The sequence below is a fragment of the Erinaceus europaeus genome, chromosome 2 (genome assembly GCF_950295315.1).
Source record: "Erinaceus europaeus chromosome 2, mEriEur2.1, whole genome shotgun sequence".
In the NCBI taxonomy this organism is placed as follows: domain Eukaryota; kingdom Metazoa; phylum Chordata; class Mammalia; order Eulipotyphla; family Erinaceidae; genus Erinaceus; species Erinaceus europaeus.
The window spans coordinates 31,886,478-31,911,635 of NC_080163.1; the positions used below are offsets into that span (position 1 = coordinate 31,886,478).

Sequence of the window (25,158 nt, forward strand, 5' to 3'; positions counted from 1 at the left end):
ATATATATATATATATATATATATATTTTGATGCACACATACACACAAGCATATTTTATTTATTCACTTGTTATTTAAATGTATCTAAGATATAGAAAGAGAGAAGGTGAGATGGAAGGGGAGATAGAAAGTCACCTGTAGCACTCATGAATGTCCCTTGCACTTTCAGGGGACCAGGGAATTGAACCCAGGTTCGTGTACACTGTAATCTGTGCACTCAACCAGGTGCACCACCACCGAGCAAGTATATTTTAAACAAGTATATTTTAAAAGGCTGCATACATCAAACTTCACCATAGAATCTAATTTATCAGTTTCTTCTCAAAACTCATTTACTGAATACCAAGGTGAAATTTTTTTCCAGGCTAAGTGTAATTTTTTAAAATACAAGGTCATTTTGTAATTTAAAACCTCTCTATGTAAACATATACATATGTGTGTGAACTATCGGCACTACTTATATGTAACATTTCAATGACATTCTTTCAAATCCTCTAACATTTCACATAAAAAGAAAGTTCTATATAACTGTAGATGCCATCACAAACACTGGAAAAATAAACTGAAGCTGCATAAAATGATGAATGATCATGCAATATTATATTCTTAGCTTAAGCTTAGTTTTATTCTTATGGTTCACTGTTAAATAATTATCACATTTTACTAAGGTTTAACTTCCTTGATATGCCACTAGCATCTATCTGATATTAGAGCATTATTTACAGTTCACTTAATGTATCAATATTTGAGATTTTCATCAACCATAGGTTGTGAGATAATTACTAGTCAAAGATTAAATTAGCTTCATCAATGTCCTGGCCATTTACATCAATAAAGTATATAATATTTGCCTACCAAGCAACTATTTTCTCCATCTAGGAATGAAACTAAAGACAGTGTTGTCTTGGCTACTGGTAGCAGTCTTTTCAAAAGCACGGAGAAATAACTCTAAGGTTAAGCAAAACTGACTCAAAAAGGTGGGTAAAACAGAAGAATAAGGAAAAGTTTTGATCACACGCTATCTGAAGCCCACTAGCTCTGGATATTGTGTTATTTGCTGTGATATAAGTCCTTACTAGTTAGGGAAATTTATGTTACATTCTTTTTTTTTTTTTTTTGTCCAGCCCCCAGAGGAGGAATCCCCATCCAGATTCTACCCTCAGGGAGGCACAGCCCCATCCAGAGCCAGGCCCCAAGGGGAGGCACATCACAGTCAAGCTCAGGTCTCCTAGGAAGATTCAGACACTCCTTATATTTTTATTATTTTACTTTTATTTATTCCCTTTTGTTGCCCTTATTGTTTTATTGCTGTCATTATTACTGGATAGGACAGAGAAATGGAGAGAGGAGGGGAAGACAGAGAGGGGGATAAAAAGACACCTGGAGACCTGCTTCACCGTTTGTGAAGCGACTCCCCTGCAGGCTGGGAGCTGGGGGCTCACCTGAATCCTTACTCCAGTCCTTGAGCTTTGTGCCACTGCGCTACTGCCCGACTCCCATTCACTACATTTTTTAATAAAAGTCAGTAACATCTTGACTTTTTTTTTCTTGAGAGTGAAGCATCGGGTTAATTATTCATTTTTAATTAGATGACTAATGGTTTATAATCAACTGTAAATACAGCTGTTGGTATTCTTTTTTCAATTTGTATTTATAAAAAGGAAACACTGACAAAAACCATAGGATAAGAGGGGTACAATTCCACACAATTCCCACCACCAGAACTCTGTATCCCATCCACTCCCCTGATAGCTTTCCATGCCATTCTCTTTCCCTCTGGGAGCATGGACCCAGGGTCATTATGGGGTGCAGAAGGTGGAAGGTCTGGCTTCTGTAACAGCTTCCCCGTTGAACATGGGTGTTGGCAGGTGGATCCATACTCCCAGCCTGTCTCTCTTTTTCTCTGGTGGAGCAGGGTTCTGGGGAAGCGGGGCTTCTTGATAGCTAAGTGGTATTCCATTGTGTATATATACCACAATTTTCTCTGCCACTAATCTATTGTTGAATAACGGGTTGCATCCAGGTTCTGGTTATTATATATTGTGCTGTTATGAACATAGGTATACAGATGTCTTTCTGGATCGGTGTTTGATTCCTTAGAATATATCCCCAGAAGAGGAACCGCACTGACTTTTTTTCAGCAGAGGTAGCACTCCCAATAATAATCACCAATTTGAACTAAACACATTATTTGAATTTATGCTCAGCCTCAGAATTGACCTCCTGAACTCAGGTCACTGATAGAAAAAAACAGACACTTGAGCCAATATAATAGCTACATCTCAACATCTTTCCATTTAAGGACACAGTCGAGGAGATATTTCATTAAAAGAACTTTCATTAGATAAGAAATATCACACATGTTTATAATAAAATAGATTTATCCAAAGAAAGTTTCTCATTACTGTTTTCTTACCTCGTTCACACTGTGGGCCAGTGAAGCCATAAACACAAGCACAGCGGTTTGGTCCAATGCAACGTCCACCGTTCTGACATCCGTTTTCACAGACAGCTGCACAAACACACAAAAAAATCATTTTATACTTAATTACCAACTATACAACGGTAGTGTGAAGACCCAGCTAACAATGGATCTTACGTCTAAAATACAAGTTACAGTTTATATCATGCATTGAAGTCCACATCTTCAAGTGAAAATTCTATTCTGTGTAAATTCTATAAAACCCTTTATATATTCTATATAAAATTGATGTATATCACATTGTTAAGCAAGAATTTGTTAAAATTTATTTTTTAAAATCACTGTCATAAGAATTAAGTAGCTCTGGGGAGCTGGGCGGTAGCGCAATGGGTTAAGTGCACGTGCCATGAAGCACAAGGGCCAGCATAAATATCCCAGTTAGAGCCCTGGCTCCTCACCTGCAGGGGAGTCACTTCACAAGCAGTGAAGTAGGTATGCAGATGTCTGTCTTTCTCACCCCCTCTCGGCCTTCCCCTCCTCTGTCCATTTCTCAACATCAATTACAACAGCAACAATAAAAAAAAAAAAAAAAACAAGGGCACCCAAAGGGAAAATAAATGAATATTTAAAAAAATTACAAAAAATAATTAGGTAGCTCTAAAGTTCACATAGTTAGAATGTAACTATTAAACTCAATTACAGGTCTATTAATCCTATGATCTATTTTCATATGCAAGAAACTAATTATAATATGCAGAATTGAGGGAAAAGGGAGAAAGATTCAAGAGAGCAAAAAGGCCAATAAGAAGAAAACATGTGAGAAAGACAAGTGAAGACTCATTAGCAAAAAGGGAAAGAAAAAACTCAGAGAAGGTAGAGTTAAATAAATGGTGGTTAAGTAAGATATGGTTAATGTTAAAATGGAAAATACCAGCAACTAATGAATAAGATGCAAAGAGAAATGACTAATGCAGAAAGAGTAAATTCAAACTATAGAAGAAAAAAAAAAACCTAACTGTGCTAGCATAAGTTATTCCACATAATGTTAACTCACAATCCAAACTGGTTAAATAATGATCCCAAATTCATACAGCCTATGCTCTTCCACTTATGCTTATGACCAGGGAGATCAGGCTCAGTGGGCCCAGAATGAGCCTCAGTAGCTTTCTTCTACCCACCACCCTACCCTTAGAGTAAGTCAGCTAAGCAGTCAGGGTTACTGTAGACAAGTCTCATAACGAAAACAGTCTATAGGCCTACCAATGGGTGAATGTATAAAGAAAATGTGATACACAGCAGGGTATTAATAATAAAAAGAAAAAACTCATGCCATGTGTGACAACATAGCTGGACTTTAAAAGGTGTTATACTAAATGAAATAAGTCAGAATTCTTTTCAGATAATTTTTAAAGACAAATACTATATGATTTCACTTGCATGTGAAATTTTAAAAACAAACTCATAGAGTTTGGGGTGTGGAGGGGAGAAAACAGAGTTTGGGGTGTGGAGGGGAGAAAAATAGATGGAAGTGGTTAAAAGGTCAAAACAGCCCATTATAAAAAATAATTCATAAAATTGTAGTAGCAAGCATGAAAATTAGTAATACTGGTATGGTATGTATATTTGAAAGTTAAGAGTCCTTATCATAAGAAAATATGGGGAGTAGGCTGTGGGGCACCCTGTTAGACCATGCATGTTACAGTGTGCAAAGACCAGGCTAAAGGCCCTGGTAGATGCAGGATGGGAAACTTCACAATTACTGAATTAGTTCTGTAGTTCTGCAGGGTGTGTGTGGTGTGTGTGTGTGTGTGTGTGTGTGCGCGCGCGCGCGCGCGCGTGTTCATCCTTCTCTATCTTGTCTTTCCCTCTCAAATTCTCTCTGTCCCTATACAAAAAAAATAAATGAAATATTTATTTTAGAAAATTAAAGTGGCTATCTGTGCAAGGATGTTTAGGATCATTGCAAACATTTTCCAACATATACAAATATCAAATCAGCATCCTGTACACTTGAAAGTAATGTCATGTCTCAGCTCTACTTAAAAATCTAGACAAATGAAGATCTCTTGAAAAATCATCCCTCAAAATCTTGAAAAATAAGTTTTCCAAGAAACCATACTGAAAATAGCAGAATTCAAGAATCATTTCTTCTCCAAGAGAAAATGATATTAAGAACTTGTCTCCCAAACCATCATCTTACTGAACAGAAACACTTTATCCTCACAATTGCGGAAAGTTACGGTCTACGACCTGTATTCCCAAAATAGAGATTAAAGCATTAAAAGAAAAGTGAGGGGAGAAAAAAAAAAAGCATACTTATGCCATTTCAAATGAGGAACACATTTAAAAAAAATCCAAAAACTTAAACTTGAAATCTACAGAGGCAATGATGCTGCCTTAACACAACATGTTGAGCTGAATCACCTATCATCAATCAAATCATGTTTTCAATGACAGCAGGAAAACCAAACATTACTTGAGATAAAAGGTGTATTCATCTCAATATATCACAGTACCAGTTAAAACCTATGCACAAAGTTTTGCTTAGAAGTAGGATTCTGAGGGAGTCGGGCAGTAGCCTGGCGGGTTAAGCACACTTGGCACAAAGCGCAAGGACGAGCATAATGATCCTGGTTCGAGCCCCTGGCTCCCCACCTGCAGAGGAATCGCTTCACAAGTGGTGAAACAGGTCTGCAGGTGTCTCTCTTTCTCTCCTCCTCTCTGTCTTCCCCTCCTCCCTCTATTTCTCTCTGTCCTATCCAACTACAATGACATCAATAACAACAATAATAACTACAACAATAAAACAAGGCAACAAAAGGGAAAATAAATATTTCAAAAAAAAAAAACAAAAAAGAAGTAGGATTCTGTGCCTTTGTATACATATATTTTAGTACTTCTAACTCATCATTGCCTTAAAATAGAGACTGGACAGAAAATTAGATACTGAGAATAAAAGAAAGGGGGTAGAGGTCAAGGGGAGTATGAGAAAGATGGGGGCGTACAGAATTCTTGTTAAAAGAAATCCTCTCAGAGACCTCTTTAGTGTGTAATTTCACAGGAAAAAAATAACATCAGGACTTGAAGATTTCAAAAGTTTAAAAGTTATACTGTAGGGAGTCGAGTTGGGTGGTAGCACAGCAGATCAAGCACAGGTGGTGCAAAGTGCAAGGACCTGTGTAAAGATCCTGGTTCGAGACCCTGGCAACCTACCTGCAGAGGAGTTGCTTCAAAAGGGGGAAGCAGGTCTGCAGGTGTCTATCTTTCTCTCCTCCTCTCTCTCTTCCCCTCCTCTCTCTTTCTCTCTGTCCAACAATTATGACAACAATAAAACAGCAAGGGCAATAAAAGGGAATAAGTAAATAAATATTCTTTTAAAAAGTTATATTATAAAAGGGTAACGCTGATCTATAATTAAACATATAGAAAATTTGAATTAAATATTATCAAAATGTGAAAACAAAAGTGAATGGAAGTCACTTTGCCAGAGATGTTCTCTTATTAGCTTTATGCCAGTCTAAAGACTTAAAGGCTTTTATGAGTGTCTGGTGTATGAGGGCAGAAAAGAACCAAGGTGGGGGTGAGAGCGATTTTCAGGCACCTATCACAAGGATATGAGAAATTGTATCCATGTGTCACCACCTATAGTATAAACCATTAATCATCTAATAAGATTATTTTTAAAAGGCATGTTTGGGAAAAACATTCAGGAATGGCACTTCAGATCAATCCCTGGGAAAATAAAAGGGTTTCAGGATTTCCCAAGTAGGAAATGATATGGATACTGAACTTCTATAAAGAGTTCGCTTACTATAGACAAATCTGATTTAGCCTGTCTAGGCTAGATTAACAGATTCTTGTCATAGTTTTTTTTTTTTTTGGGGGGGGAGAAAATCACTACTACAGTTCATAACAATCTTATTTCTTCTAAATCATTTTATTGAGGGTCATTTATGATTTATACCACAGTTGGTCCAATTTCTCGTCTCTCTGTAATTGGTGTCTGCAAAACACTCTCACCTCCTGCTTGGGCCCTTTGTCAACACTAAACTGAAACATGGTTTACACTATTAATTTAAATTAATTAATTTTATTTTATTTTATTTTGCCTCCAGGGACTGGCTGGGACTTGGTGCCCCACTTTAAATCCACTGCTCCTGGAAGCTATATTTTCCTCTTTCTTGCCCTTGTTGTTTATCATTGTTATTGATATTATTATTGTTGTTGTTATTGCTGTCGTCGTCCTTGTTGTATAGGACAGAGAGAAATCAGGAGAGGAGGGGAAGACAGAGAGGGAGAAAGATAGACACCTGCAGACCTGCTGCACCGCCTGTGAGTGACTGCAGGTAGGGAGCTGGGGACTTGAATTGGGATCCTTACCAAGTCCTTGTACTTTGCACCATCTGAGCTTAACCTGCTGTGCCACCGCCCAGCCCCCTAATTTTCTCAATATGCAATAAAACACCATTATATCTACCTTTAGTTTCAGCAAAGATCAATGTTATCTTAAGTGTTTTTTTTTAAGTAATGGGGTTTTATAAACAGAAGGATAAAGCCTCTGATACAGCTACTTACTTACATGTCCAGTTTTTACGTGAATATTAATTTTTTCAGACCAGTGACCAGAGTTTGTTTACCTTTGTGTCCCTGCCATTCACTACAGAATTTGATGTACCACAGATACAACAGAAAATCCTGGTAAGGGTTAAAATTTCTCAGCATCTCGGGTACTATTTGGGGGGAAGTTATTAAAGCATGACTTTATTTATTTATTTATTTATTTACTTACTTACTTTCTGTTCTCATCACATCTTCTGATTTTCAGCTTTCCTTACTTTATAAGAGTTCAAAAAATACCCATCAACAGATGACTGGCTAAAGAAGTTATGGGATATATATTCCATACAATGCTATTCTGCAAACAAAAAAGATGATACTGTGTCCTGGGGACAAAATGAATGGGACTAGAGGTGATTATGCTTATTGAAATAAATGAAGAGTGATGGTTTCACTCATATGTGGAGTCTAGAGATCTGATACACATGAACTTCAAAAAAAATAAAAAGCAAGTAAACTTTTTTTTTATGACTTGTAAGAACTATGGTGGGTATCTTTGGGAGGTGGGAGGGTGGGGATACAGAGTTTAGTAGTGGGTGTGATACAATGTAATCTTAGAATTCTATAACCTACTATTAAACACAAATTAAAAATAATTAAAATGGTACAAAAAAGTGCAATTTAATTCTTTGTCTCTTTGATATGACAACATATTTGTATCAAAAAGGACATCTGCAAGGCTGGGTGGTGGTACACCCAAATAAGTAATCATGCTATCATGCTCAAGGACCTAGGTTCAAGCTCCAGACCCCCACCAAAAAGGGAGAAGCCAAGTGAGTGGTAAGGTAGTGCTGTAAATGTTTCCCTTTCTCTCTCCCCCCTCACTCCCCAGTCTCCCTGTCTCCTTTCAATTTCTGTGTCATATATATACATGTATGAAAAAATGGCTGCCCAGTGGACTTTTTGTGCAGGCTCTGTAGCTATAAACCTGATGGCAATAAGGAAAAGAAAAGTTCACACTGAAGAAGCAAGCAGTGGAGATAAAAAAAAGAACAAAAATTAAGAAGTAAATTTCCCCACTTTTGAATGAGCTATAGTGAAAACTTTTTTTTTTTTTTTTTGCCTCCAGTATTATTGCTGGGGCTTAGTGCCTATACCATGAATCCACTACTCCTGGAGGCCATTTTGTCCCCCTTTTGTTGCCCTTATTGTAGCTTCCTTGAGGTTATTCCTGTTATTGTTGTTGTCATTCGTTGGTGGATAGGACAGAGAGAAATTGAGAGAGGAGGGGAAGACTGAGAGAGGGAGAGAAAGAGAGACACCTGCAGACCTGTTTCACTACTTGTGAAAGAGGGGAGCCTAAGGCTGAAACCCAGAGCCTTCACAAGGATCCTTGTGTTTAGTACTATGTGAGAATAACTGGTTACACCCCACCCTGCCCCTTCAACCTACATTTACACAGACTTTAACATTCTAGGAAAATGCAACACCTTTTAGCCTCAAGCTCCACCAAATATTTTAGTTAGACTAAAAGATTTCGGATTTTGCATTGTGCTTTTAGTCACTCACCACACCCAGCCCATGAGCTAGGACTACTTTCCATAGATTCTACCTTGAAATACAAACTTAATTCAAGCCTTCCTTACAACCTCAGTTAAAATAGCCTTAGTATAACTCACCTATTGCATTCGCCTCCTAACTGACATTTTCCATTTTTTTTTCCTTTTGTCTTTTCTATAAACCAATTTCAATAAAGCAGCCCGAGGGATTTGTTCTAAATGTCAGATCATTCCTTTCAAAATGTCCCTAAAGTAGCACCTAATATTTACAGTGTATTCCAAATCCATCTCTTTAGTTTATAAAGCCATTGACATCTCTGTACTTTCTACCATAGTCATTATCTCTCTTCCTTTAACAATATCATTCTTATTTTTTTCCCAAAATGCATGAAATCTGTTCCTAGAAAATTTTCCTTGTATTTGCTTTTTATTCTGCCTAGAGCGCTTTCCTAGACCCAAACAGTCTGGCTTTAAGTCATCTTCTTGTGAGCTGGGTAGTGGTGCAGTGTCAAGTGCACATTACCATGCACAAAGACCTGAGTTCAAGCCCCCACTCGCCTACAGCACAGGGACACTTCACAAGCTATGAAATAAGTTTGCAGGTGACTCTTTCTCTCTCCTTCTATATCTCCCCTTCTCCTCTCAAGCTTTCTGTCTTACCCAGTAAAAAAAAAAAAAAAAAAATAGAAAGGAAGAGAGAGCGAGAGAAGGAAAATGGCTGTCAGGAGCAGTGGATTCTTAGTGCTGCCACCAAGCCACAGTGATAACCCTGGAGGCTCAAGAGAAGAAAAAGAAAGAAAATCACCTTTTTAGAGTCCCAATGTGAAATAGAGAACTATTAGTAAAGAACTGCTGAAGCCTGACCCAGATTTTCTCTCCTGCATGCAGTTCTACTCTTCTCAACTTTTCATCACTTAAGTTTGTCTTTGGTATTTACTTTTTCACTCATATGTTGTCTTTCCCTTTAGAATGCAAACTCCATGGTCTGACAAGACAGTTTATTAGCTGGTGCTTTTGCTTTGCCTTGTGTACAGCACGAGATGGAGGCCAGTTCCCACTCTACTGAAGAAGGCTTTGGTGCCATGGTGTCTTTGTGTCTTTCTACCTGCTTCTTACTTGGGGGGTGGGGGACAGCTGCCCTGAGTCAATGCACTCTACAAGGCTGTAGCATCATCTTGTTTCTACAGATGTATTTACTTCCAGCACTCTGCATAGTAGGGCACATAGTATTAACTTAATAAGCAATACAGAATGAAAAGAGTGCATCCTAAAGAATAAACCCCATATTCTTGGGGAAGCAGCTATATGACTTCTGTGCCTATAGAAATATAGAAATATCATTTGTGCAAATACATTTTCCAGGATATTTCTTCGTTCAAAAGTCAATACCTTTTACTTCCGCTTTTTCTTCTCAGAACTATAAACACTCTTTTTGTACAGCTGAGAAAGTATTTCTTTGAACATTTCTAGAGATAATGTGGACTAGTTAATGGGTCTTCAAACCTGCTGACTAATTTTGTTAGTTGCTTTTTTTTTTTTTTCTTGTACCTTTAGTGCCCTTGAGATAAAGGTTAGACAAAGATGGTTACATGAGGCATACAGGGGACAAATTTTTAGGGATGTGTTGATAGTCCAACTGCACCTTTTTGTTTTCTCTTAACGGAAAAATCTGGTAAAGTCTATATGATTGTGATAAAGGGATACAGGAACTTAAGCATACTGCCATCAGAAAGGAAAAGTACATAGCCTTTCCTCGTTTCCCGTATCTGTGTGAAAAGCAGACTAGGAACACCCACAGAGCTCTTTGTGCAGAAGTTTCAGGCTAATACAGAAAAATACAATATATATACCCACTTAACAAGTACAACAGCCAGTTCAAGCTGCAAACAGCTACTTTCAAGATAGACTTGAGGGAACACTTCAAAAGAGCAGTTATAGAAAGCACTTCTCCCTATAATTCTTAAGTAATTATGATTTCCACCCTAATATATAAAGTTGAGTTTCTGAAGAATATTTGTAATTTTTTTTCATGGTCACTGAACTTTAAAGTGGGGATAGGATCAGATCTCTAAAGCTTTTGTAAAAAGAGGTTTAAATTTGTCTGCTTATAGGGCCTGGGCAGTAGTGTACCTGGTTAAATGCATGTGTTATCATGTGTAAAGACCTAGGTTCAAGCCCCTGGTTCCTGCCTTCAAGGGGAAGGCTTCACAAGCAGTGAAGCAGTGCTACAAATATCTTCCTCTCTCTCTCTCTCTCTCTCTCTCTCTCTCTCTCTCTCTCTCCCTCCCTCCCTCCCTCCCTCCCTCCCTCCCTCTCCAACCTCTTTCCCTCTCAATTTCTCTATGCCCTATCAGACAAAGTTATTTTAAAAAAAATCTGTTTCAAAATCTGTCAGCTTAAAAGAATTGTGTTCACACTGATATTTATGATTAAAAAACAAAGTGAACTGTACAAGATGTAGAAAATCCTGAATGTATATGCAACAAAAATCAACTATTAAAGAAGAAAGTTTGTTGAGTAGTATTCCATTGTGTATATGTACCACAACTTTCTTAGCTATTCACCTATTGTTGGGCACTTGGGTTGCTTCTAAATTTAGGGATTACAAATTGTTCTGAGCATTAGTGTACATATTGGATGAGTGTGTTTGTTTCCATAGATATTTCCCCAGAAGAACTGCTGGGTCATAAGCTCCTTTCATTTCTAGCATTCTGAGAACTCTCCAGGCTGCTCTCCATAGGGGTATTACTAAGTTATTAAGAATGATGAGGTCACTTTTTTCACCTTATCCTGATAGAGACTGAAGGAAACATGTTAGGTGATGTAGGTCAAAAAATAAATAAATAAATAAATAAAATAAAAAAGAAAGAAAAGAAAAAAAGGGATGAATACAAGATGATCTTATTCTTAGGCAGAACTGAAAAAAAAACATAGAGAGGAAACACAAAGTAAAGTTGGAATGAATTTGGTATATTGCATCAAAGCAGAGGACTCTGGGGAAGGAAGGCAGAGAGGGGAGTCGAGTGGGGGTAGGTGGTTTTGAGGTGTGGTGCAAAATGGTGGAATAAGTTGTAAGTTGGGGGTGAAAGTACTCTAAAGACTTCTATCAAAGGTAAGATGAGAAATTTACCAATGTGTCAACAACTGTACTATCAACAATTAACCACCACCCACCCATAAAATGATAAAAAAGAAAGTCTACTACAATTTCTGTCCCTCTATCACCCAGTTCTCTCCTGCTTTCACCTGACTCATCCTAGTCTAAAATGTCATTGCATTAGGATCTCATATTTTTGCAAAAAAAGTGGACTAATGAATGAGTGGTAGTGATGAATGGACAATGTGAACTTCAAATATCTAACATAAAATTTAAGCTGCATATTTTAAGACTAAAGTGATAAATTTTATGTTAGATATTTTACCAGTTTAATATATATATTATATATATTAAATATATATTTAATATATATATACACACTCCTGGAGTGTAAAAGATAGCTTATCTGAGAGGGTTCCTGCTTTGCTATGCATACAGCACTACTACTTCCCTCACACACTGGGAGAAGCTTCAGTACTGTAGTGTTTTTCCTCCTCCCCCCCCTCTCTTTCTCTCTCTCTCTCTCTGTAGTTCTATCTCTGTTCTCTGTTTTTCTCTGAGAAAGTCAGTCCAGAGCAGTGAAGTCTCCATGGCACACAGACAAAAATAAATTAAAAATTTACACCACAACATAAATGTAATACAGTTAATTTAAAAGAAGTTAGATATTATTAAACACATAAAACTAGATCTTTCTTTTTTTTTTTTGCCCTCTTTTTGGAAGCAGTACTCACATCTGGAATTTGGTAGTTATGGGGATTGAACCTGGATCTGTTCCATGCAAGTGTTATTATTAGCTACCCCTTGATCATCTTAGGTGAAAAGGAAAAATGGGGGTCTGGAGATGGCTCACTCCATAAAGCATACATTTTTATGACTTTATCATAAGCAAGGACTCAGGATCAACTCTCCAGACACCATATGGGAACCTGTACATGCAGGAAGCATTGTGAGTGGTGAAGTGAATAATGTTGCAGTGCCTCTCGGTATCTCACTCCATCTCTACCATTCTTTTCCCCACCTCACAATAAAAATAAGCCTGCCTGTAGTACAGGCATAGTGCAAGTATGGAAGCCCAGTAATAATAGTCATAGCAAAAATGAGTCGTTCTTAAGAGAAGACTTGAAGATTAGCAGCAAACTTAGTCTCTACATCTAATAAAAAAGCAAATGAAATGAAAAGGGAGTTCATATTTTATGATTTAGCCTTCTTTAATGCCATGTTCTTCAGTTCATTCAAACTCAAAAAATGGGGATTCCCATGAAATTACACAATTTGGGAAATGCTAACCTAAAAATACTCCCTAGAGATGGGTTACATTTTAGGAGTTGTAATTCCCACATTCATGACAATTCTATTACCTGACTACAGAACATATGCACCAGTGAGTGAAAATAAGAACTTTGTTGGATTAAAAATACTGCCTTCCAAAAGGGCATATGATCTAAAACATGTAATTTCGTAGTCCTGTGTGATGTTACTAATAATTAAATATGTTTGAGAAGAGGATGGTGTGTGAGATAGACTCTCAGAGGGGTAGTTTAGAAGTAGTGGAAAGCAAGAGAGATAGCACAATCAACTTCATTGTTTTTCTTTTTGTTTTCCCTTCAGCAGGAAGATACACATACTTTTTAGAACTAGATAAAAAGAATAAGCAAGTATTTACTTGTGATATGCATCAAAATTGATAAAGGTATTAATGGTATTCAATAATATAAATACTTTAAAACACAAAAACTTGTAAATACTTATAGAACTAAAGTTAGAAATTCAACCTTAAGGAGCCGGGTGGTAGCACAACTGGCTGAGCGCACATGTTATAGTACACAAGCACCCAGGTTTGAGGCCCCAGTCCCCACCGGCAGGGTGAATGCTTTGCAAGTGGTGAGCAGTGTTGCTGGTGTCTCTGTCTCTCCTTCTCTATCACCCCCTTTCCTCTTGATTTCTGGCTATCACTATCCAGTAAATAAAATAAAGATAATAAAAAAAAATAAAAAGAAATTCAACCTTAATGTATGGCTTACTATGAGGAACCAGGAAATAGTTCACCAAGACTGCATACCACGTTTTAAGTACAGAGTCCTAAGTATAGACCTTGGTAACACATAGGAACACCATGGAAGAGACTGGAGGTAGAGGATGATCTTCATGGATGATGGGCTGGTACTATAATCTCTCTCTATTTTCCTCTTTTTCTATTCCCTCTCTCCTCACTCAAGAAAAGAAGAGAGGCAGTGAGATATCTAAGTTGGTAACATGCATACCTTGTCATGTTTGAGCAGCCTCTTTCTGAGGCCTGAAACTACGCTGAAGGTACCATGACTCTGAAGGAGTCTATGGTGTCTCTTCATATTTGTCCTCTCTCTCTCTAAATTAAAAAGTAGCCTTGTAGTGGTGGAATCACACATGCAGTCTTTGAATCTACCAGGAAAATAAAAAGAAGAGGGAAGGATAAAAGGAAGGATGGAAAGAAGGAAGGAAGGAAGGAAGGAAGGAAGGAAGGAAGGAAGGAAGGAAGGAAAGGGAGGAAAGTTGGTATCTGGAGGTCACTCAGTAATATATAGTCTGTATTAGACTCAAGTTTTAGTCACTGGCACCAAAAGCTATACTTTTAAGGATTATCTTCACAAGACCTTAAATTAAGAAATTGTATAAAATATCCACAAAATTGAGTGATTTATAATATATAGTATATAATTTTATATTACATATTTATAATACAAATGTTTTACTATGAATATAATTTATAAAATTAAGCTTATTGCAATCTTCCTTACGTTGTCCACAGTAAGTTCCAATATATCCCTTCTGGCATTGGCAATGATCTTCTGCACAGGTCCCACCATTCATACATCTAACACTGCAGTGGAGAACTACAAAGAACAGCACAAATGAACACAAAAATATCAGTCTCCCAAATTACAGGATGATGTCTGAGAATTATAAAGCTATTCTGCATATTCAACTCAATGGCATATACATTCTATAGGCATTCATGTTTTACCCCCAAATTCTTATTTATCATAATAGCAACATGAACATGCCTGTTGCAACGTACAATAGTCAGTATATATTTAAAATAAATAGACAGGCATGCAGGTGGCTTACCCAGTAGAGTGCACCTGGTTCAAAGCACATCATACACTGCACAAAGCCCTGGGTTCAAGCACCCTGTTCCCCAGCTGCAGGCAGTACACTTCACAAGCAGTGAAGCAGTTTGCAGGTGTCTGTCTCTCTTTCTTTCTCTCCCCCTCCCTATCTCCTCCTGCCCTCTCAATTTTTTTTTTCTGTCCTATCCAATAACATGGAAAAAAATGGCCACCAGGAGCAGTAGATTTTTCTGTGCTATTAAAGAGCCGCAGAAGTAACTCTGAAAGAGGGAGAGAGAAAGAGAGGGAGAGGGAGAGGGAGAGGGAGAGGGAGAGGGAGAGGGAGAGGGAGAGGGAGAGGGAGAGGGAGAGGCCGACCAGCAGCACTGCTTCACCACTCTTGAGGCTTTCCCCTGCAGGTTGGGAGCAGAAGCTTGAACCCAGGTCTTTGATCACTGTAATGTGTGTGCTCAAACAGATGTACTACCTCCTGGCCCCTAAATTTTGAATTTTACATTTGTGAGTTAGATAACTTTCTGCTATCTTAGAGAAAAATTCTAGATAAATGTAAAAAATATAACTCTGCATTAGACTTGAGGGAGATTTAAATATTTATTTATTGAGTAATTAAATAAACAATAACTGCCTGTGTCTTATGTTTATGTTATTTTAAACATCATCCTAGAAGATTAATTTTGTATCTTAAAGACCTAAGTTTCTGATACTTGATAGTTAATGTGTGTAAAGAAAAATAAACTGGGGAGTTGTGCGGTAGAGCAGCAGGTTAAGCACAAGTGGCGCGAAGCCCAAGGACTGGCGTAAGGATCCTGGTTCGAGCCCCCGGCTCCCCACCTGCAGGGGAGCCACTTAACAGGCAGTGAAGCAGGTTTGCAGGTGTCTATCTTTCTATTCCCTTCTCTGTCTTCCCCTCCTCTCTCCATTTCTCTCTATCCTATCTAACAATGATGACATCAATAACAACAGTAACTACAACAATAAAAAACAAAAAGGGCAACAAAAGGGAAAATAAGTCAATTAAAAAATTTAAAATGCTTAAAAAAAGAAAAAGAGAAAGAAAAAGAAACTACCCAATAAAAAATAAATAACTGTTGTATTCCTGATACTTTCCCTTTAGTAAAACAAAACAAGCTAATCACCATAATTTTTTTTAAGCCCAGGATATAAGCCATTGTAATTAAGTAGAAGCAAAAAACAGATCTGAAGTTTTGCATCTACAGACTCTGGCATCAGGATAGGTTATTCCAAGTCCTTGTTATCCTGAGCAATTTATTAAATTATTGTGCCTCAATCTCCTTCTCTGTAAAATGGGCAATAATACTACCTTAATAGTGTTTATATGAGCATTAACTAAAACAAATAGCCAAAAACATAAAACAATATTGGCACATAGTAAAATTCCAAAATTTATAACAATTATTCACATACCACTACTTGCCCATTGAATCCAAACTGTTACTGGCTAGAAGCACAGCTTATGGACAAGAACTAGACCATTCTCCTGAATGAAAGTTTATTACCCCCATCTCCCTTCAATGGCTAGTGGAAATAATTAAACTACTAACATTTTTCCCCAAATATTAATACAGATCTCTTTAGTAAGAAAACTAATCACGATTTATATCCTTATCAAAAAGAATATTTTACATATACTTAAAAGCTTAAGGATAATGCCATAAATAGACCCTTGTAAAGCAACGTACTTGATTTAGATCCACAGGTGGGTGATATTTGGCCACTGGAACACGTACACATGTTAGGACGGGAGCAAAATCCATCTCCACAACTATTTCTACAAATTGCTGTAGAAAGCACAAAAAGAGAAATGAGTGGGAAAAAAAAAACAGATAGTAAGCTATAGATTACAAATATAAAAGTCATAGTTAAAGAAAATAAGCCTGAAAAAACCAAGACACAAAGTACATTATATGTAATATTTAATTTCTGATATGCATTACAGACTTGCTATAAGACTTCCAAGCATCTCTATAACAATGTGGAAACAAAACATTTCAATTCTATGACCCTATTCTTTAACTTTATCATTGCAGGTTTTCTTTTCCACTCGGAGAAGTAACATGCAGAATTCAACATGAAAGATCTTTCTGGTCCTAGAAAACTAGGAGGGTTGAATAAACCTTTAAGAGTAACATATCTAGGGCAACAAAAGGGAATAAATAAAATAAATATTAAAAAATTTAAAAAAGAGTAACATATCTTCACAAAAGATGACCCACAATGCAAAGGACATTCAGAGAAGACAGAAAATGTGTTATTGGCTGGACTGGAAACACCAGACCCTAATAACTTGGTCAAACCTCAGGGGTAACTTGCACATTCCTTCTCAGCTGGTATCTGACCTGCCCTTTCATCAATCTTTGCTCTCCCTAATAATTCCCTCTTTCCCTCTTTCAGTCTTTCTTCTCCCATATTATCCTCATAACCCAGTCTACTCCTGCTGCTCAGAAAAGCTGCTGAGACATTTTGATGGAGGGAGAGTCAGTCTCCTGCAGCTGTGACCCTCAAGGTATGAGGGTCATCATAGCAAAGAATGTTGGGCTCACTGACACTGCACATACCATGGCTCTTCAACAACCTTCAAAAAAGAAATCACTCCCATATTTAAAGCTGATTCATTCAGGAGCTGAAAGATTTATTTCTATACTCACAATTGAATCCTCTCTTTGCACACAAAGGATGCGTATTTTAATGTTCCATGACCGGACACAGGGATACAAGAGAATTTAAGAAACCCTGAAATGAGCTGTGGACATTTATGTGAATATATCTGTGTCTTTGACAGTGAAGAAGACAATTTTCAGAGGCCTGGGAGCCTCAAGGATGTTAAGAGTACGTTCTATAGAAAAGAGCAAACTCAATTTTTCTCCTCTAAATTGTCTTTAACATCACATAATATCACCAACATCTCCCATGAATACTCCTTATAAGTGAAAATGTCACACACCATAATCTGAAAATAGAAAACTCATTTTAGTGGTCTGGAAGTGCTACACCCAGTAGAATTTACATACTATAATGCACAAGGACTCAGGCTCAAGCTGCTGGTCCCAGTCTGCTTCATGAGCAGTGAAGCCGTGCTGTATGCGTCTTGCATTCTCTCCTCCTATTTGCCCCCTTCCTCCCTCTTAATTTCTCTGTGTCCTATCATCTAAAATAGCAAGAAAAAAAAGAGTCCCAATGCAACGATTGCCACCTCAACATGCTTCAGCTCAGACTGTGTCCAGAGACTTCACTTGTGGAATGACAACCCTTCAGCTTCATTACTCGGGTGAGACCTTTCCTTTCATAGTATTCCTTTCATAGTATTCTCCTTTCATAGTATTCCTTTCATAGTATTCTCTTTCCTTTCATAGTATTTCATAGTATTCTCTTTCATAATATTCATAGTATTCTTTTCATAGTATTCTTTCCTTTCGTAGTATTCATGGTTCACTTTTTAACAAAGTCCCAAAACCTAGATATAGACCAGGTTCTGTGAGAGAGAGCATATGTTCACACGTATCCATAAACTAGTGCAAAATATATACCTGAAAGCAAAAGTACACTATAGTTTGCAGTGAGTACCCCCCTAACACTTCCTCTCCACTATTCCAACCTTTGGGTCCATGAGTGTTCAACAATTTGTTTGGCTTTGTATGTTAACTCTCTTTTCAGCCACCAGGTTCCAGATGCCATCAGGATGCCCGCCAGGCTTCCCTGGACTGAAGACCCCACCAATGTGTCCTAGAGCTCCGCTTCCCCAGAGACCCACCCCACTAGGGAAAGAGAGAGGCAGACTGGGAGTATGGATCGACCAGTCAACATCCATGTTCAGCGGGGAAGCAATTACAGAAGTCAGACCTTCCACCCTCTGCAACCCACAACGACCCTGGGTCCATGCTCCCAGAGGGATAGAGAATGGGAAAACTATCAGGGGAGGGGGTGGGATATGGAGATTGGGTGGTGGGAATTGTGTGGAGTTGTACCCCTCCCACCCTATGGTTTCGTTAATTTATCCTTTCTTAAATACAAAATAAATTTAAAAAAAAGTCCACCAGAAGTGATGGGTGTGCCAAACAGGCACAGAGCCCCAGAGACAACCCTGATGATAATAAAACTAACTCATTAATTAACTGATTAATTAATTTAAAAACTAGGGCAAGTACATCACTCCCACCATGAAGTTGACTTTTAATTCTTAAAGTAGTACTAGATTTTCTGATTACCAATAACTTTCTAATGACAAATGATCATTCAAGTATTATTTTATTTCAAAGTTCCCATGTCCCTAGCAGGAATACATTTTGTCTAGGCTTAGATGATAGCCAAAGTGCCTCCACCCAGGCCCCTAAACCTAAAGAAGATAGAATGGGCAGATGAACATGTGTCAGGAAGCCACTCTTTAGTCCTTTCTCCCTGTATGATTAATCTAAATTGATTTCTCTTCCACAATCAAGGAAACGGTGACATTTAGATATACCAGACAGTGGGGGGGGGGGAGCACCTGAATACTAGGGGTTCAGTGACAATGGAAGATTTTGAACAATATGATAAAATATATTTGTTGTGCAACAAGTCTGAGGTAGAGTTCGCATTCTACTACTGACATGTTGCAACCTTGGGTAAAAAGCCATGATTGCTCTGGGTTTAGTTTTCTCAGGAGGGAGATATATTGACATCTTTTGATGTCTCATCAGGTCATAAATGAACTGGCCCCAGGTCAGTCTTTTGCCACCATTATTCCAATGGTCAGCATATTTTTCATTATATAATTTCACAGGAATTAATTAACAAGCAAACTTGTGCATGACTGCATGGTCTAACAAGACCGAGTGAGAAATTCAATTCTGTCCTTTTGGAAGCAAATATATAGAGTCTGGGAAATTTGGTAGTTCAGTGACCACTACAGATAACAATTAAGAGCAATAACAACAGAAAACTAGAACCAACTCAATATATGTTAGATTTCTAGTAGTTGGATAAAGAAATATATGTGCTTGCTTGTGTCAAGAGAAAATTAATCTTTGGACCTAATTTTATTTTTTTATTATCTTATTTATCTATTGGATAGAGACATCCAGAAATGAAGAGAGAAAGGGGTGATCAAGAGGGACAGAGACTGAGAGACAACTACAGCACTGCTTCAACACTTGCAAAACTTTCCCTCTGCAGGTGGAGTGAGTGGATCTCATTTTCTAGTCCTATCTTCTTTATTCCTTTACTTTCTTTTTTATTACTGGGATTTAACACTGTTGATGGAATTTTCCAGATAAGAGGGAAACAGTGGGAGAGAGGGAAAACCATCACAGTATCTAAGCTCCCTCCAGTGTGGTGGAGGGCAGGCTTGAACCTAGGTTATGCATAAGCCAAATGCAGGTGCACTATTCATGTATACAGTCTTGCCTGCCCTTATTTTTTAATCATTTTAGTGGGGATGGGCAAGTCAATGGCTTACAGTACAGCTGTTGAGATATGGGTACAATTTCTCATCTACTTGTGATAGACATTCACAAAACACCCTCACCCCCACCTTAGTCCTTTTCCGACATAACTTATTTTCTTTTTATAAGATATCTCTGAGTTAGTCTGTAACTAAGTGGTGGAAAATCAGTAACTATAATCTTGAAACCCAAATTTTGATTCTGAATTTAAATGATTCCAACATGATTACTACCTCCGTATATACTACCATTGCAAATATTCACCAATATTTTTTTAAAAACCACCAAATAACTGAATAGGTGAGTTTAATGCAGAGTATTAAAAACTGAAATTTAGGGAGTTCACATAGTGGTCAGAAGGTTAAGCCTAAAACATGATGCAGTACGTCTATAATTAACATCTGGCAACACATGTACCAGAATGATGTTCTATTTGCCATCCACCACCTCCAACTTCCTTGAATTTACTCACTTACTAACTCACAAATGAATATATCATTTCTGTAGAAGTTAAAACTTAGATAAAACTCACACAAGAAAATATAAAGGCATTTTATTCTCTATGCTATTTTATATTCTCAGATACTTAAATTTATTTAATGTGGTATCATGTCTTTGCAGACATTCCTTGACAGGAGTACTGGAAATTTTTCTTGGAGGTATAAAGATAACTTTAAAGTTTAAGCTTTTATAGACATGCACACTCCAATGTTTTTCACAGGTAATCAAATATTTCAATAGTAGGAATACAGGCTACTATAATTATTATTACTCCTGATATATCCAAAGCCATCTTCTAAACAAATTAAGGGCACAGTGTTATTGCAAGACAAAAAATATGTAAAGCTGACACTCAGGATATGGATATATATATATTATATATCACATATGTACACACAAATATATATATAAACATTATTCTGGAAGGCTTTAGTCTCTGGAATTCCCATTCCATACTGATCCCATAAAATCTGACTTTACAGATTTTTCAGCACGTACCATAAACCAATCCCTTCTCCTCGGCTGCCCTCCAACTTAATAATGGTAGTCACATTCATTACATTTAGTGAGTCAGATTTTCCAAAGTGCCTAAGTCACTCCCAGCTAGTATGGCAGGTGTGTGGTGAGTGACATTGGCCTTCTCAGGATTCTAGAAACCTTGTGAGCTTAAAAAAGGCATGGTAATGATCAACCAATCTCAAAGAGTAAATGTGCCCTCCATAAATGCTTTGCAATATTACTTCTGAGTTAGTGAGATGAGAATATAACATCATACTTTTAAATAAAAGTGAAAATATATAATCAGATGGTTATTGAAAATAATTATATATCACTTACAACTGTTTCTTTTTATATTTTATTTTTTATGGGAGAATTGGAATTTTGATAGCAAGAAAATGTTAAGAAGCAGCTAGTCTTTCTAACGCTTGAGATTTTATTCAATTTTCAAAACTACACTGAAATAGGACTATGGGTCTATCTCAATCGTAGAAAACCAATAAATACAGAGATGCCACTAAGTCCTTGTTATCTCTTGACTAATGTGGCTTGCCATCTTCTCTTTTCACAGTTGCAGTAATTATCTGTTCCCTGGAGAACATGAAGGTCAATCTAAAGTCAAGATTGACTTTAAATATGCAGTCATGATACCTATCTCTCCTCAGACAAGGGTGTCTATGCTATATTAACATACAGAAGGCTAGTCACACTCCAACTCACAAATTCACAGACATGTGAAATAAGATATCCCACAGTCTGTCACTGGGAAGATGATAGATAGTGACATTTCCAATTATCAATAGAACTTGGTGAGCCAGATGAACCCTTTGGAAAGTGAATGAATTAATCACAAATTTTAAAGTAAAATATTCAGAGAACTTAACTTTAGAAGTCTAGAAATTCTAGACTTAAAGTTTACCCAAAAAATTGAGCCACCAGGCAGAGTTCTCTTTGAATAATTTTGTTAGCCTGAGTTCACTTTAAATCTATGAGAATGTTCCTTTCATATCTATGTTATGTGGCTTTTGAGATGAAACCAGAGATAATAAAGTGGTTTTGTACAAAGGCCCAAGAAAGCCTGATCTTCCTAAGGCCTAAATCTCTTGCAAAGGCAGAAGCCAGATCATTTACATAATCACATTGTGGTCTTATCTAGACTCTTATATGGAAAAGTGGTTTGAGTTATCTAGGGAATTGCTGTATTTTCCTCTTCAGTTTATATTAATAGACAGAGAAAGATAAAACTTCCAAGTATCTTTGAAGCCTTTATCATCATTGCCCTTCAACAGAGAAAGACTCAAAGTGAAGTTTTAAACTGATACTAGCAGGCTGCTTCTTCCCCACTACTGAAATAGATCAGCATCCCAATTATCACTGCTAGTGGTCAGTTGGATAAATGCAAGCGCGTATCCAAAATACTGCACTCAGGAGTCTGGCCTTAAGATAAACTGAGTGTGCTGTCTCAAACTTTCATTGCAGTCAAGTACTTACGGACAATGCACTGGTTTCCTCCAGGGAGTGTCTTCCATCCAGGGCAGCAGTAGGAGTGGAACCTGGATCCGCACACATTGGGCCTGCAATAAACAACCTTGGTCACACACACACACACACACACACACACACACGGGGGGGGGGGGGACAGTGTACACTCACATATAAGCAGTTCCCATAAGTATAATTCGGTCTGATTTCAGAACAAGAAACCAACCATCCAACCAACCAACCAAAACTATGTTTCAGACTGTTGGGGATTGGGACACAGACATGGGAAATAAACGGGTTATACTCTGAAAAGGGGGAGGGTTACAGACATCTAAACATTCCCTTTCATCTGCCCTCTGTTGCTGTCTTTTAAAAGAATGAGATGAGACATGGAAACATATAATTTGCTACTATTCTAGCCTCCGGATGCTGAGAACAAAGAGGAATACTCCCTCTCAAAAAAAAAAAAAAATCCTTGCCTGATGCTCAGATCCATCCCTCCTAGATCAAATGATACTTTTTGCCTCAACCTGTCAAGGGAGGCGCTTTGGAAGATTGGGTCCTAGGGCTGAATAGAACAGTGAGCTGTTAAGTCCCCCACACGTCCTCAAACAAAAGGCTCAGGAGGGGCGCCCCCGACGGTGGAGGCCAGGCAAGCTTCGCCAGTCCCTGCGCCAATTTGCCTCCCCTCCCCAACCTGGAAGCTGTTAGGTTGGCTTTAGGCTCGCTCAGCTACCCGCTCCCAGGCACCACCACCCACCCACCCAACCCCTCCTCAACCCCATGGGCGCACATTCCGTCCACCCAGCTGCCGAGGGACTCAAGGAGATGCTCCTGGGAATCCTTGGGGTTTCCTAATAAATACGGTCGCCAAAACTAGGTCCAGAGAGGAGGAAAGGAGATGGGATGCAATGACACCGAGCCGATGCAAAGACCCGGTGCCGCCTGCCCACCTACCCTCGAAGCACATCTTGCTGTCCTCGCCTGCGGACACGGCTGGCCACCGCGGTGCCGTCCTCCCTGTACTCGGGGGCCACGAAGCCGCCTTCAGAGGCTGCCGCCGCGAGCCTGACCTGTTGCTGCGGCGGCGGGGGCCGGGGAGGCTTGGGCGCTGGAGGCTGGTGCTGGCTGGCTGTGCCCTGCTCCCAGAGCGCCACGCAGCTCAGCCACACGAAGTAGAGCTGGAGACACAGGCGCCGCCGGCTCCCCATAGCTGGCGCCGAGTGCGCGCGGACCGTGGTCCACGGACGAGGAGCTGGAGCTAGCAAAAACAAAATGTGCGTGGTTGGGGGAAAAAAAAAGAAAAAGAAAAAGTCAGGATCGAACAAGAAGACCTTCCTTGGCTTCTTGATACTCTTGGAATTGGGTTCCCTGATTCCTGGGACCCAGAGCTGGCCCCTCTACACACGCACACGCACACACAGCCCGGCAGCCGGAGGGTTGTGCGGGCTCTAGCGCAGCGAGCGACGAGGCGCAGCGGCCGTATAGCCCGCAGCTCCGCGCAGTCCACGTTGCATCCCCCGGGGCCACGGCCCTGAGCGACTCTAGGAGCGCCAGCGGGCGGGGGAGCGGGAAATTACAAAAGTAACCGGAGGAGTCGCGGGATAAAGTTACAAAGAAAACGAACCTCAAAAGGGGGGAAAAATGAGGGTGGGGGTGGGTTGGTGGAGATTCTGCAGAAAAAGCTAGAGGCTTGGCGGCGGATTCCCGTGCGCTCCGGGCAAGGCAGGGATCTTAAAATATTTGCAAAAGTCACCTCCAGAAAGCAAACCGGCGAGAAAACAAAAAGTCTCCCTCAAAGAAGAGGCGAGTCTCTTCTGGGCTCTAAAGCCAGGCAGCGAGCTATGCGCGCCGCTGCTGGCCGAGGAGAAGCCTGGAGAAGGTGCGCGGGGCCCGGCGAGTGGCGGGTGAGACCGCAGGAGGCTGGACGCCGGGGAGATGCGGCGCTCGGGGGTGCGGCGCGGGGGTTTTGAGGCCCCGGGGGCAGCGGAGCTGGGCGGGCCGGCGGGCGGCGGCTGTCAATGGGGGCTGGAGAGCCGCGGTCCACACGTGGGGCGCAGCCTCGACTGAGGGGCCGGCGCACAGTGGGCGGGGACAGAGTCAGGGGGCGACCGGGCGGAGAGCGACGAGGGGAGCTAGAGGGTGGGGGAAGGGAAGAGGAAGGGGAAAGAGGTGGAGGGGGCGGAGGGTGCAGGGAAGGGAGAGGGTTGAGATTGGGGAGAAAAGGGGGGCGGGAGGGAAAGGAAAAGGTCTGAGCTGGAAAAGGGGGGTTGGAAAAGACAGATTGTCGAGTCTGGTGCGAGAGGAAATGAGCGGGGGATGGGGGCGAGGTTGGGGCTAGGAGAAAAGTGGGGAAGGGGAGAAGTGAGAAGGGGGGTGTCCGGGGGGAGGGGGCGAGGCTCTAGTCGGCTTTGCTTCCAGTCCCCTTCAATTGGTCTGCTAGCTCTGTTTTGACTGCCTGTACAAAGCGAGCAGACGGGGGAAGGGGTGGTTA

The 25,158-nt window shown here is 39.5% G+C and overlaps 1 protein-coding gene across 1 annotated transcript in view; it reads right to left on the reverse strand.

Moving 5' to 3' along the window:
- The window catches only part of FBN2 (fibrillin 2), a 248,114-nt gene extending 223,428 nt beyond the window's left edge, over positions 1-24,686 (reverse strand). Inside the window, exons 1-6 of the mRNA XM_060177577.1 lie at positions 24,421-24,686; positions 23,622-23,925; positions 22,674-22,756; positions 16,446-16,544; positions 14,413-14,508; positions 2,417-2,512 (exon numbers count right to left, since the gene is read on the reverse strand). Coding sequence (XP_060033560.1) covers positions 2,417-2,512; positions 14,413-14,508; positions 16,446-16,544; positions 22,674-22,756; positions 23,622-23,875 — 628 coding nt within the window. The 5' untranslated portion in view covers positions 23,876-23,925; positions 24,421-24,686. The remainder of the gene's footprint in view (positions 1-2,416; positions 2,513-14,412; positions 14,509-16,445; positions 16,545-22,673; positions 22,757-23,621; positions 23,926-24,420) is intronic.
- Positions 24,687-25,158: the final 472 nt, after the last annotated feature.